Raw genomic sequence first — 14,170 nt, 5'->3', positions numbered from 1 at the left:
GAGGTGTTGTTGTCTCCTCAATAACTGGAGTAATCCGCGGGCCCTTGCACCATCCCCCCCTGGGCAGACATTTTCCACTGTGGAGGACGGACGAGCCCCCGGGCAGAAATCATCTGTAGCAGGTCCTGCGCCCTCCTGCGCGCCTTTGGGGTTTTGCCTGGCGGTTCCACCAAGATACTACCTGTTGGAGCACCTCAGCGATTCATTTTCGTTATTGGAACTGAACCTGACTCGAGTCGCATGCAAAATTCGACCGGAGATGTTTTTGCGAAGGGGAAAATATCCGAACGCGCAATGAAAGTCGTAGACGTCTCTAGACTGTTCACATATGTTTCTCTCGACATTATTATGATGCGATGATCTAGTACATCTGAAGGAACCGTAACCTTGATGTTACATACACCACGGCGGATTGATATGCTGCACTCGAATGTCCCGGTGGCCGGGGTCGTGTTTTGTTTTTTGGCGAGGAATCCTGTGCAGCGGTACCGGTACTGCCAAGGTTGACATTCCTACGGTTCCATTGGGCTGCTGCATCAGAGAAATGACAGAAGCGACGCCGACCCAGTCTTCTCTGGCCGCAGCCCGAGGGACGGCCAAGCGCTCGACGCGGTTCGGCGGCTCATCATTCATGTCGTGATAACATGTCGTTTCATGCAAAGCAGCAGGGGAAAAGAAGCCAGGGGAGCCGCATTGGGTGTGGTAGAGGTTGCCGGTCCAGCCACCGGGGTTGAAGATATCAGTAATGTGTAGCTCGATGACGTGCTGCAGGTGCCTCCCCCCCAACGGCTCGGTCCTAAACATGCACTCTGACAGGAGCTAGCAGATTACTCAACACCCAATCGCAATTTGTCGATGCTGTTATATCACGGTGGCGTTGCGCCACAAGTCGCACCTCTCGTTTCCAGAGAGTCCAGAACTTTACAATGCTTTTTTCCAGCCCAGATCAACTCGACTCCTCAGAGGGCCCCGTCCTCCGGTTCCCCGAGGTAAGCCTTCGATCGGACGGTTTGGTCCTCATCGTGTGGTATTAGTGTGGACTTGTCGATGGGTCTGATTCCTACCGTTGCTATCGAAAGCGGAGTTGAGGACCCCCCTTGCCCTTTGAGACCGCAGACGGAAGTGCCGCTCCTGGGCCCTTGATCCCAAGCCCTTTGAGTCGAGCGTAACGGGCTCGCATCTTCTCGTAATACCCTGCAGCTTCATTTGCGATCGGCACCTCACGGCCCTAAACGTCGTGAACGTTTTGGGAACACTGAACCAGGAGAGCCGGGTTCAGGGACAAGCACAAGGCTGGTAAAGGGATGGAAGCAGTGACGAATGAACGATTCAGGCGCCTTGTCGCAACGAAACCTGGTTACGTCCTCTTCGCTTCAGAGCTTTTTTACCTCCTCTTCTCTTGTTGACGGTGCTTATTATTTACTATTTTGTCGTCCGCCCCCGATCTATCTCAACTTTCTTTCGGTTTAGCCGCGGGGACCTAACTTTCCCAACATCTTGTTTGTCTATTACCCCCTTCCCCCACATCCGATACGTTGTTGGTGCGCGGGCCGAAGCTGGCAAGGGAACAGCAAACATGTCTGCGGAAGCTGCGAACGCGTTCATCCGAGAGGTCTGGGGCCTGCAAGGTGCCGCGTACCTTGTTGTTGGGCTTCGGTACTACAGTCGTCTCTCGACTCTGGGATGGAGGAAGTTTGCGTGGGATGACTTCCTGATGGGAGTGGCAGTAGTAAGTTGACACCTGATCCTTCTGACTTATCGCATGACTAACTGTTATGCTTGCAGTTAGTGTATACCGCCGAGTCCGTTGCAGCATATTTTGTTGTTGCATATTGGAAAGGAGTTGCCAACAATGGCATGACAGATGAAGAGCGAGCCGCCCTAAGTCCAACGTCGGAGGAGTACATGTTACGAGTAAACGGCTCAAAGACACATGTCATTGGACTTTTGCTATACACAACTCTGTTGTGGCTGTTGAAAGGATGCTGGGTTATCTACTACTCCCGTCTGACGTGAGCACCGCCGGTCGAACACTTTGCGAATCCAAGCTAATCTCGACTTTAGTGACGGCGTGCACAAGATGAAGCGCATCATCTTCTGGGCCTATATCATCATGCCCGTTACCTATGTCTCCTGTCTGCTTGTTGCTTTCTTCAAGTGCATCCCTTTTGACCATCAATGGCAGATCAATCCCAACCCTGGCAGTAAGTTGAACCACTCACACGACAACCTGCGTTGACTAACCGTCAATAGACCAGTGCCTGCCAGCTATCTCTTTTATCCAAACAATCTTCGTCATGGCCATGAACACGGCTACAGACTTTTACCTCATGGCGATCCCGCTTCCCATGGTGTGGAAGTCCCACCTGCCGTGGCGGAAGAAGGTCACCTTGTTGATCATGTTCAGCGGTGGTTTCCTCGAAATGGCCTTCGGCATCCTGCGCTGCGTTTCCATCCTCACCGCCGGCGAAACAGACAGCGCGCAGTCGGGCTACTGGTCCGTCAGAGAGTCTTTCGTGTCCGTCGTGTTGACCAACATGCCGATGGTGTACCCCCTCTTCAAGAGCGTCATCGACAAGAGCCGCAACGCAAGCACCAACAAGAGCGGCGCCATGGGTGACAGCCAGGGCTACAGACTGGGTAGCTACCCTGGGAAGAAAGGGCCGTCGAGCCATCCTCTTTCCATCCCAGACGAGACGAAGTGGGGGTCGAAGGAGCATATTGTCGCCAACTCGGCCGAGAAGGGCGCTAGCTCGGGAGGCGAGGAAGCCTCGATCGACTCGGGCAAGCAGCCATCCAGCCCATATATGCCTCATACCGACGCCGAGGTGGCGGCGGATACCGGGAACAACGCGATGAGGTCGAGGAAGCACGAGCAGAACAAGATCGTGGTGACTACGGAGTACAAGATCTCAAGGGCTACCCCTGAGCCGCACATGTATCACATGCCTCACAGGTCTTCACGGCAGGATTTCCACTAGGATGGGTTTAACGGTTGGAGGCAGCAACATTATGAGATGTTTACCAGTAGGCAGGGACTAAAAGGATGCGAATACCCAGGGTGGCTATCGGAGGGAAAAGTGTGGGCGCTTCGTAATGTTCTGTATACCTATTCAAAAACATATGTAATTTAGGAAACGATTGAATGTACAAGCTAATTACTATCCACTACCCAGAGCACCTGTCACCGTGAACCGTGACCCAACCCGCACCGATCCGGAAAGATCTCGTCTATCATGGTTCGATGAACGCCATCAAGCTTCCCTGAACACAGTAGATTGACGCTGAAGGATTGCGCACCTGCAGCTAATTTCGGCAACCCAAGAAAATCATCCTCTGCAACGGTCCAAATGCCGTAGAGCCGCGCATTTTTGAAACGGGTTCCCTCGTCGATCCGTGATCCACCCCTCCGTCCGGGACCCATTTTGACAATCCAGCACGGATTGGGATCGTGGTGTCTCTTCAAAGACCGAACCCCTGTACTTTCCCTGCATCCAACTGACTCGGGCTCACCTTGTTCTCTCTGGTCACTTGTCGTCTCACGGATGATTCCCGTTCCCTTCCCCGAAGTAAGCACTCTATTCGCTCTCGACAGGGCGTCAGGGTGTCATAGCGGCGGGTCCAATTCTGACAATCGAATGATTAAGCGTTTTGCGCGGCGACCAACCCGAGAGAGCTCGCCGAGACGTCGTGTCTTGTCGATTGGAGCCCAGGTCAGGATGACATGGACGAACGGAGAACTGTGTGACCGCACATAGCACCGTCGACGTGGGAAGGGCAAATATCTTTTTGAAAACGCCTACTGACGCATCATTTGTAAGTAGCCAAATCTTCTGTGCAAGTAAGTTGTGTTTGACAAAAATGCACAAGTTCACCACGAAAAGCGTGGATCAATGAGTTGGCTCCAGCTTGTCGCATACCCATGCTGCCTGACTGAGGCAACACGATAGCCCATCTCTGGGGAGAAATACGGGTAGAGCACCCAGATCGTACGACATTGATGGGCATAATTCACCTTCAGTTACACCTCGTCGATACTTCATGTTCGCTTACGGCGGTAATGTGACAATTAGCCATATGTTTTCTAATCTGCGCCTAGTGTCTACTCGACACAGCAGCACACAGGTTGATGGTTATGAGAATGGTAATCCTTCATCAGTTCGAGTCCACACAATGAAACGCTCTTTGAATGCATAGCCCGACTAGGCCTCAAATGTGCTTCCTGGCAACACAGTGATGGCGGGGGTCTTCCAAATGTCCCAGTCCTCAGCGACCTCGCGTACACCAAAAGGCCGCAGGGCCGCGATCCGGAAACTTGTACGGTCAGCCCCTCATATCCAGATCCTAAGTAATTAGCGGAACTCACGTGTATGATCCAGGCAGCACCTGAGACCCATTGGCATATCTTCCAAGCCAGTAGTAGATACCGTTTCGGCCATTTGGTTGAGTGTAAAGAGGGAAAGAGAAGATATCATCTTCACTGTCCTCGCCAGGGATGAACCAGGAAGAGCTTGCGGTGCCGTTCCAGCTGGTGGCCGAGCCTACGAAACCCTTCTCCCCAACTACGGGAGGATAGGACCATTCGGCTTCGGAGTAGTTACCTTGGAAAATCTATGCGACAGTAATCAGTTTGTGACATCTCATGGAGTTTCAAAGCTCTTGGACGACTCACATCCCAACGGAGCTCCTCGGTTCCCCAGAGTAAGCGCGTGGTAAGCTTCGGGAAATCTTGTGCCTCCCGCGTAAGATTGAATGTGAAGCTATCAACTGTCAGCGTTGCCTGGAAAGTGAATGTTATGGCTCATCTCACTTGGACTTTTGCTCAAGCCTAATGCTGTTGACTCCTGAAACCAAGTTTGGAAGGCTCCAACCGTAGGCCCAGACACTTTCGATGGTCTGTCTCAAGTCGGTGGCGACACCTGTCGGGTCATTAGTTACACGCCTTCTATCAGATTGGAGAAAATTACCGAAATACGGGACACCCAGTTCCTCGCCATTGCTACCACTCACGAGCACCTTTCCACTGTAAACTGGAAGTTTAGTGGCATTGACACCTTCGGGTGCCTTGAGAGTGAATCTGCCCATTTTGTAAGTCGTCTGTGAGGAATGACGTGCATCGCGGAAACTCACTCCACAGTCTTTGTCTCTCCCGGTCCAACAGCAACTTCTGCAGGCAAGGCAACCTCAGGAGTCATCTTAACGGGGTTGATCTCCGCATACAGTGGAATTGCTGGAATAAAAGTCTGTTGCTGTCCAGGCACTGAAGGCTCATAGGACTCATATCCACCCGCGTCTTGGAGTGAGAACTTGTAAGTGACCGATTCCGAGCCTTGGTTCGTGATATCGACAGAGTGCGTGCCGGTGAAGTGGACCGTGTCGTTCAGCTCAAACTTGCGGCCGTCAAAGCTAAGCTCAGTTGTGTAGCCCAAAATTCTCTCGGCGTCAACAAGGCCACCTCCCACTTGGGTAGTTGGGGCCCAGAAACCATAGTCAGTGACGCTGGTAGCCCAGTCCGCCCAGGGGACGGCGCGGGCAGTAGTTGTGATGCGAGCGATGAGGCGCTTCGCCCATTCGGGATCGTCTTTATGCGCTGACCTTCCGCCAAACTTGCCAACCCACAAAGCAGCAATGCCGGATAAGTAAGGCGTTGCCATGCTTGTGCCACTGAGAACACGATACTCATTTGTCGGGTAGGTACTGAGAATCTTGGTGCCCGGGCCGGAGACATCGGGTTTGAGAGCAAGATCATAGGTGCTACCCCAGGAGGAGTACAGAGCGGGCCGTCCACCACCAGCGTTCCGGATGCCGACATAGTGAGCTGTGTCAATATTGAAAGAAGCCGTCACGTTGCCGCCGGCTAGGATGGTAGAAACGATAGCCTCGCCAGCGCTACCCTCGATGGCCCCAGTGAGACCAACGCGGTTGGAACTGACAGGGCTCTGGTAGATGTCCAGGTTGTTGTAGAAGAGAATGTACTGCGCGCCAAAGGCAGCCACATTGGTATGCTTGGTCGTCACGGTGCAACCGCCAAGTCTCACAAGCACTACAGTTTCGTTCAACTGAGGGGTGTCCGCGGGCAGAGGCTGGCAGGCATCGTTCTCAACGGAAGCGTTCAAGGTGATCGGCTTGATCGGCCAATCGATGATAGTATCTGGGAAGAACCCTGAGCCCGGGACGTAAGCGACGTCGGTATTATTGGAGTTTCCATCGAGGTTGAAATTGGCGGAAAAGGCCTGCGCGGGGAAAACACCAGGATCGCTTGAGGCAACAGTCAGGACATGCTTTCCTGACGCGCCGTTGGCCATAGAGAAGGGACCATCCTGTCCTGAGTTGCCGGCAGCGAAAACGACGACGACGCCATTATCGACAATCCTGGATGCTACCACGGCTAGGGCATTGTTGGTGAAGCCGCTGCCTTCGCCAACGCTGGCGCTGATGATGTCTGCCTGGAAGAGCTGTTAGTATCCAGCATATTTACCATAACATTCAATTTACCCCTGAGTCGAAAGCCTTCAAGAAGCCTTCAATGACCGTCTCCTCATTTGAGTAGCCGCTGCTACCAAAGACTTTGAATGAGAGAAGCTTGGACTTGGGCGCAACCCCGACGAATCTTGGCAAGTTAGTTTAAGTTTTAGCATAACTCTAGGCGAAGACTCAACTGATCACTCTTTCCCGCGATGATGCCGGCCACGTGCGTGCCGTGTCCGTATCTATCCATGGGATCGTTGTCGGGCTGTGCGGGCGCGTCAGGCCATGCTGCCAACTCTAAATCAGCGTCTCTCACACAAGCCCACCGGCTCCGGGGGTTATCACGTACCATCACCGACGAGATCGTAACCACCGATCACCGTGTAGTTATCGCCGAGGCCTCCTCCGAGCTGGCGGACAGATTATAAATCAGCTCAAATCATGTCGGGAACAACGGCAAGATTACCACTCACAGCCGGGTGGGTGTACTGGACACCGCTGTCAACGATGGCGACGACGGCGCCTTCGCCCAGGATTCCATCCTCGTGTAGGTTCTGAACGCCAGTGAGGCCGTGGACCGAGTAGTTCACCGCAGCCGCGTCGTCGCTGAATGACTCGCCTTCCACGGTCGGGAGCAGCTGCAACATCTGAGACTTGTAGACGGAAGCGACAACAGGCTCGTCATCGGACCCGTCAAGCGAGCTCTGGATAGACTGGGCCGTGCAGCCGTGGTCGCATTCGACGGCGATTCCGGGGAAGATATCCGAGTCAAACTGCTTCACGACTCGAAGCCCGGGCAGCCCAGACGAAGCCTTGGAAGCCACGCGCGATCCGTGTGCGCGTGACTTCAGCTCGACGATGTATCTCTTAGGCGTCGCATCGCTAGCAGCGCTCTCGTTGAGTGAACGAGGCGTGAGTTGATGCAGCGCCTGAGCGGTGCTGAGCAGCGCCGCGAGGAAGGCTGCTTCCGCGCGCATGATTGTCGATGCGTGGTAAACGAAAAAGAATGTAAGCGTGTGCAAGGCACATGGCGAGCCAAACTTCCCGCCATCGCGAGAGCGCGAAAGTCGCCGTTGAAGTACGCCATCTCGTCGCCAAGAAGCACGGCATGTTGTTTTCGACACCTGCCCAATGAGGTCCAGCGCGCATCATGCAATTTGTGATGGTTCGTTGTTTTAACACGGGAAGATCCACTAGCGTTGCATTGCCGGACGAACTTGCGCCTTGAGAGGCTGTTTGAAGTGAAGTAATATGGGGGAACAGGGGCCGTTTAATGGCAAACACGGGACTAGCGTGGGCGATAGGAGCAATACGAACTCTTCGGCATCGGGGCCCAGGGGTCGTGACAGGGGCAGATGGGCGGATAGCTCCTCGGTCAATCTGCTTAAGGCTAACGGAACGTCATAATGTAACTGCAAGTTCGTACTTCGGTGACCGTTGATGCTTCAGGCGAAAATCGCCTCGTTCGACGATTGAATACCCAAAGCGGAAAGTCTGTACCGACGTACTCGGCCTCGTTCACAACATGCTTCGACAGAGTTCGAAAACAAACCATTTTCAGAAGGATTGACGGACTCAATGAAAGTTCCGTGAGACTGAAACGAAACATTGAAACTGATTTTCTCATTACGCTAACTGGTATCAAAATCTGGTATTATTTCATCGGCGCCGGATCGTCGTCCAGAGGTATCGACTTCAGTCCCAACTCCAAATCCGACGACTCCATAATGCTATGACGCGAGCCATGAGTGTGATTCGTAGATCTCGCCCCAAACGTGTCGTGGTTCAACTGTATTTCACTCCCATCCGAGACGTGCCTTGCATGGTTCGCTTTGTGCCCCGATTCCTTGGAGCCGACTGTGGCGGGAACCGCGTCTCCTGGTCCCGAGCCCGGCCCACGTTCTCTCCCAACATCGTGGTTCGTCGATCCCAGTAGTCGAGGGAAGAAGCGTCTTGCCAGGGGTTTTAATGTGATTAGGCAAGCGCAGACAATGGCCGTGTTCAATTCAATGATAGACCATTCGGCTATGCCTGGACTGTCGAACGTCGGGTCGGTCGACTTGAAAGCTGAAGCTAGTGACGGAATACGCAATATTGACACTACACAAACACTGTACATGGCCGGTTAAATCACACGCTCAGTTCTTGGGACAGAACTACCGGTACTTACAAGAACCCGAGTGCAAATATCAGGTACAAACTGATCTTTTGCTGGCGGGGCTGTTTTATCTTTGGGAGTATCGGCAAAGGGAGGATGAGGATCACAAAATCGGTGAAAATATTGATGGCGGCGTTGGCAAACCAGGTAGCTCCCCTGTCAAGACATTTCCCAGGTGCACTGTAGTCATGGTCAGCACTACAACAGACGCATTTCAGGTGACCATAATTCAACAGACCTTGGTTTCCAATTCTTCTCAAAGGGTAAACAAAATAGGACCGATGAGAAAACCGTCCATGTGGAGACTACCGCGACGAGAGACAGTGCAATGTAGCACGCTTTGCGATAGTTGAGGTCTCGTAGTACCCGCAGATACAACAGCAGGATAGAGACCTTGACGAAGGCCAGTCCGAGGTTGTAGAAGATTATAGTAATGTACGACCACTACTCATGACGGTCAGCTTGACTCGACAATAACGACTCGTGGGACTGGACCAGTAAATTCTCCTTACCTTGAAGAAAGTCTGCTGTTGGTGCACACTCAGAGTCTCGTATCGCTCGCCCATTCCAGTGATAGCTTCTGTCAGATAATTAGCAACAACAGAGGAAGACGGTGTTCAGGCTTCTTACGAATAGCCATCCCCGCGGATTGGCAGGCGGACCAAATCTGTTCCATCTCGCAGTCAGTCTCGGGGTTTTCTTTCAGTGTGCACCGCATGCCTCAAGGCTCGAGTGGGTTGCCATCGCTTCCTGGTGTCTTTGGTGGTGATCTCAGCGTACCCATGCGATCAGAATCCACGCATCCTCCCACCCCAAAAGTCGCGCCGGTGATAGACGCGCATAGAATCTCAAGCCAACAATGATCCCCGAAAGAACAGCCGATGCCACTGCACAAGATATGACAGACTGCCCCTGGGGCGCCAAACCGGGCGGGCCGCCATCCTCAATGACGTCGACGTTGAAAGATTCCATATCCATATCGATTCGCGACCGAGCCTTGGCCGTCGCCAAAATGCCTTGTAATCATCGAGTACCAAGCCGTCAGAGACTAGATTCTTCGCTCACGACGTCGATTCTTCCCATTCACATCGTCTGCGGACAGCCGTCGGTGTCGCGGTGTTGATGTCTGGCCGTGGCTCTCATGCGCAAGCCAACGTCGGACTGCGGGTCACCGTTGGGTGGGAGGAGAAGAAAAGACCTGCAGATGCTGCGGACTGACTTGGGAAAAATATCAGACCCAAGCATGAAGGACAAGCTAGCGAGCGATTTAGAGTGTCATTAGAGTCAAAGCGGTACCCCGGCATCATCCAGCCCTAAGGTGCTAAGAGGAATGCAAGGGGCGGAGGCGCTACACCATCTTGGCCAAGACACCCTGTTGACGCCCCGTCCCAAGGCCCAAAGAGGCCAAGAGGCTTCGCTATTGGCTGGTAACACGAAACCAAGCTGACGAGCTGAAGAGCCTCTGGAGAGGCTGCAGTGGTGTGGGAAGGGGGCTAAACTCCGTTTCGTGAGGGTAAAGCCGAAGGGATTGTTCCCTGTCCGTTGCCAGGGATGGGCGGGAAACAGGAGTCACGACCACGCAGACGAAGCTGTTAAGCTTCGCTGTAAAACCTCACATCGCAAGGATATCACGGGCCCGGAGGCATGGACAACTTGTCCGCCTGGGCAGCATGGCCCATGCTCCTCGAGTACTCGAACGGGCGTGCAGATCATCTGGAGTGACCTGCCTTGTTCGATAAAACAGGAGTGCCATTGGGCCATTGGCTGCATAAGTTTTGACTCCCGTATTGCTGAAGCTTCGCAACCTCAAAACATTGGCCCCTGCTCTCTGTCTTCCCACCCATTCAGGTGGGATCCGTGAGGGAGGAAGGGCGCACGCACGAGCTAGAGAATCGTGGCTAGCATGCATTTCGGGCTTGTCAGCCGAAAATGGGAGAGGTCTCAGACATGGAAACTAAGTTGGTAACTGGGATCAGCGCTTATGTTTTGACGAGCCGGTGGCTTGCTTAGGTGGCGTGTATGCTTTGAGGTTAGGCCCATCGCGTGAAGACATTGTCTGAGGAGAACACCCATGAGTTTGACTGCGGCCTTGACACAAGAAAAAAGTTGATTTCGTTCAAGTGATGTCAACGAGCGCGGGCCAGATGCTCCAACTCCACCGCCTGAACTATCAAAGTTGAAGTGTCTTCCCCGACAGAGGTGTTCCCCGAATGCGGACCGAATCAGAGAGAGCTTGTCCTGCAAGGTTGAAAGAGAAGGTCCATCCGCACCCCCTAGCTCTTTGAGGTTATTCGTCCCGCACCTCGCCCACCTACACGGAAAAGAAGACGGAAGTGTTCTGATCACCGGACGATGACCCAATGTCGCAAGAGGATGCGCAAGGTGAGGCTGCAAACGAGGCCTAGCTAAAATGCGACAAATTCGCATTCGCGATGGACGCAATTTTATCCATAAAGTCCGCCAAGATATGTCACATTGACGGCACTCTGATCCTTACAACAAGGAGACTGTTGAATTAGCCTCTTCATCCCCGGGTTAATGTCTTGGATGCGAAGGTCTAGACACGGAAATCTGGTGGCTTGAGCCACTTAGCGTTCAATGTCTCGGATCGGTTCTAGCGAGTCACTAATACGGCGATGGAGAAACTCCCGCCTCAGAACGGCGACAAGAGCGAGGAAGACTAGCAGTGAAGTGTCGTCAACTCATGTAATTTCGACTAACTTGATAGGTAACATTTGAAAAGCACGATGATTCCAGTCGCCAAGTATGCCACCCAGCCCGAACGAAGTCTAGAACAGGAGGCGAGTTTTCTATCCATTGTCCCTTTTACAACCCATTCCAGACAGATTCCGCCGCAACCGAGATCTCGGCTCGGCGATCTCCAACAAGAACGCCATAGACCCCCTTTTCCAACCTCCAGGCCTTCTGCGCCTCGTCCCAGTAGCTGCAGGCGATTTTCAGATCAACCTCCAACGTCGTCACCTTAGACTCTCCCGGTTGCAGATCCACCTTCGTGAAAGCCTTCAACTCGCGCTCGGGTCTCCAGACGGAGGTCTCCTTCGCGGGACTGACGAACAGCTGCACAACCTCCTTGCCTGCGCGGGAGCCAGTGTTGGTGACCTTGACAGTCGCCTTCAGCTTGGCTACACCCGACTCTGACTCCAAGACGGTCGCGTCCAGGTCCGAGTACGCGAACGACGTGTACGACAAGCCGTAGCCGAAAGCCCACCGCGCCCGTGTTGCCGCGTTAGCGTGCCGGTAACCCACACCCAGGCCCTCCGCGTACTTCAGCGCGATGCTGCCGTCCTCGGTCTTGGTAGCCGGGAAGTCGCCGAAGCTGGGCACGTCCTCCAACGTCTTGAACCACGTGGTCGCGAGGCGTCCGCTGGGGTTCGTCTTGCCTGTCAAGATGTCCGCCGTCGCCTGCGCGCCCTCCTGTCCGGGGAAATGTGCGAGCAGGATGGCGTCGACGTCGTCGACTACGGCGCTGACGTCGATGGGGTTGCCGCAGTGAAGAACGAGGACGGTCTTCTTGGACGCGGCGGCAACGGCCTTGATCAGAGCGGCTTGGTTCTCCGGCATGCGGATGTCTTCCAGGTCGTAGCCCTCGGACTCGTACTGCTCGTTTCGACCGGCGTAGACGATGCTGACGTCCGATGTCTTCGCGAACTCGACTGCCTCGGCGATGCCAGCCTCGTCGGAGCGGTACTCCTCAAAGCAAAGGGATGCGGCGTAGGGTGTGGGCTCGCCTCTCACAAGCACGTCCCGCGACTTCATACTGAGCTTGATGTCGTAGGCTTGGCCCGCGTTCATGGCTAGTTGCACGCGTGTCTCGAGCTTGATGTGGTTGAAGATGAACTGCTCCGTTGCGATGCTGTTCTGCGGCCCGGAGAGAACCTCCTTGCCGTCCACTAGGAGGGAGTATTCTCCGGTAGTTCGGAACGCAAGTGTGTGCTCTCCGGTGCTTTCCGGAGTCAACTTGGTGGTGATTTCGAAGTGAGATCCCGGAACCTTGAGACCAGCCTTGAACTCGCCCAACATCCAGACATCTGCCTTCTCCTGGAACTCGGTCAAGATTGGCTCCGAAGTGTCGTCGTTGAAGTACTTGACATCGATACCGTGACGTCCGTCTTGCGCGGTAAGCTTTGATGGAGGCGCAAATGGAATGACGCGCCTCGTTCGCACACCAGCGGCATACTGCACCTTCTCGTCGGAGAAGGCCTTCTTCAGCAGCTCGAGAGGAGAGTGTCGGTACTGCGGCGTGCACGAAGCGCTGCCTCCGCCGGTGACAACAGGCGCACCGGCGTACTCTCCAATCAAAGCAACCTTGTTCGTCTTTGATGTATCCAAGGGAAGAGCTTCGGCGGTATTCTTCAGAAGAACGATGCCGCTTGCCGCAAGCTCCCGCGCGATCTGGTTGGTCTCGTCGGTTATCTCAGATCTCTCCGGCCGTTCGCCGTGAGCTGTCCTCGTGCGGTTTCGAAGCTCCAGCATCTTGAGAGCTCTGGCGTCGATCTCTGCTTCAGACACCTTGCCAGACTTGACGGCCTCGACCAGCCGTCCGCCTCTAAACACCGGGAAAGGCATCTCGAGGTCGAGACCAGCCTTGACCGGCGCAACCACGTCGTGTACGGCGAACCAATCGCTCATGACCATTCCGTCGAAACCCCATTCCTTGCGCAGAACTCGCTCGATTAATGGCTCGTGTTCGCTGCAAAATGTGCCGTCGACCTTGTTGTACCTGTCACACACTTGCTGTTAGCGTTGTTTAGAATTTCGTAGAGAGAAGAAAGGAACATACGCAGTCATGATGCCAGCCGGATTCGACGTTCTCAGCAAATGCTGCCACGCCGCCAGGTAGACTTCCCTCAACCCACGGCTATCAATCGACGCCTGCACGTCGTAAAAGTGTCTCAGCGTCTCCGAATCGTTGCACACGAAATGCTTTGGGCAACATCCGAATCCATGCTTCTGAATGCCGTTGGTGATCGCGCCAGCAAGCTGGCCAGAAAGCAGAGGATCTTCGCTGAAGCATTCAAAATTGCGTCCGGCACGGGGGTCGCGGTGGATGTTGATCGTCGGGCTCAGGACCATTTGCGCGCTCTTGAGACGGGCCTGGTTGGCGATCTCCTCACCCATGCGGCCCAGAAGCTCGGCATCCCATGTTGAGCCCAAGCAGGCCGTGTTGGGGAAGCATGCGGTCGTGAGGTCGGCTGTGATTCCTGATGGGCGAACCCCAGCAATGGAGTCTGCGACCTGGAAGTGAAATAGTCAGTTTCTGTGTCTTGACACATCTTGAGACGTCATGAGAGCATGCTTACTCTGATGGGAGGAATGTTGAGGCGCGCGACACCTGCTGCTGTGGAGAAGTCACGTCCTGAGAGGAGCGCGACCTTCTCTTCCAACGTCAGTTCGGAGAGGAGGGCTGTGAAGTCCCTCTCGTCAACTTGCGACTCCATCGTGATTTTGGAGAAAAATGCGGAAAATTTGGAGTCAATTGAAGTTGGAGGGGTTCAATGCAGGCGTGTAAACTTTGTGATTGTA

General features: G+C 54.1%; 4 protein-coding genes across 4 annotated transcripts; 1 reads left to right on the top strand and 3 right to left on the bottom strand.

Moving 5' to 3' along the window:
- Positions 1-1,576: 1,576 nt before the first annotated feature.
- CGCA056_v008711 (uncharacterized protein) lies at positions 1,577-2,981 on the top strand (the record flags this gene model as incomplete). The annotated part of the gene is made up of 4 exons (XM_037323958.1): positions 1,577-1,729; positions 1,786-2,012; positions 2,065-2,204; positions 2,254-2,981. The coding sequence occupies 4 exons, from the start codon at positions 1,577-1,579 to the stop codon at positions 2,979-2,981; spliced, it is 1,248 nt and encodes a 415-aa protein (XP_037178240.1).
- A 1,221-nt stretch (positions 2,982-4,202) lies between these two features.
- On the bottom strand, positions 4,203-7,445 carry vpr-15 (Minor extracellular protease vpr; the record flags this gene model as incomplete). Its single annotated transcript, XM_037323957.1, has 10 exons — positions 4,203-4,314; positions 4,367-4,611; positions 4,673-4,760; positions 4,811-4,919; positions 4,968-5,077; positions 5,131-6,446; positions 6,496-6,610; positions 6,660-6,756; positions 6,818-6,878; positions 6,942-7,445. 10 exons carry the CDS (start codon positions 7,443-7,445, stop codon positions 4,203-4,205), a joined length of 2,757 nt encoding a protein of 918 aa, XP_037178243.1.
- A 1,189-nt stretch (positions 7,446-8,634) lies between these two features.
- Positions 8,635-9,604, bottom strand: CGCA056_v008709 (uncharacterized protein; the record flags this gene model as incomplete). Its single annotated transcript, XM_037323956.1, has 5 exons — positions 8,635-8,806; positions 8,865-9,070; positions 9,139-9,206; positions 9,257-9,293; positions 9,407-9,604. The coding sequence occupies 5 exons, from the start codon at positions 9,602-9,604 to the stop codon at positions 8,635-8,637; spliced, it is 681 nt and encodes a 226-aa protein (XP_037178515.1).
- A 1,848-nt stretch (positions 9,605-11,452) lies between these two features.
- Positions 11,453-14,085, bottom strand: cbg-1-1 (Beta-glucosidase; the record flags this gene model as incomplete). The annotated part of the gene is made up of 3 exons (XM_037323955.1): positions 11,453-13,367; positions 13,428-13,882; positions 13,948-14,085. The coding sequence occupies 3 exons, from the start codon at positions 14,083-14,085 to the stop codon at positions 11,453-11,455; spliced, it is 2,508 nt and encodes an 835-aa protein (XP_037178502.1).
- Between the last annotated feature and the right edge of the window lie 85 nt (positions 14,086-14,170).

This window comes from Colletotrichum aenigma (genome assembly GCF_013390185.1).
Source record: "Colletotrichum aenigma strain Cg56 chromosome Unknown KSG_Cg56_contig05, whole genome shotgun sequence".
In the NCBI taxonomy this organism is placed as follows: domain Eukaryota; kingdom Fungi; phylum Ascomycota; class Sordariomycetes; order Glomerellales; family Glomerellaceae; genus Colletotrichum; species Colletotrichum aenigma.
Note: the sequence above shows the minus strand (reverse complement) of the source record. Positions and strands in the feature narration are given on the sequence as shown.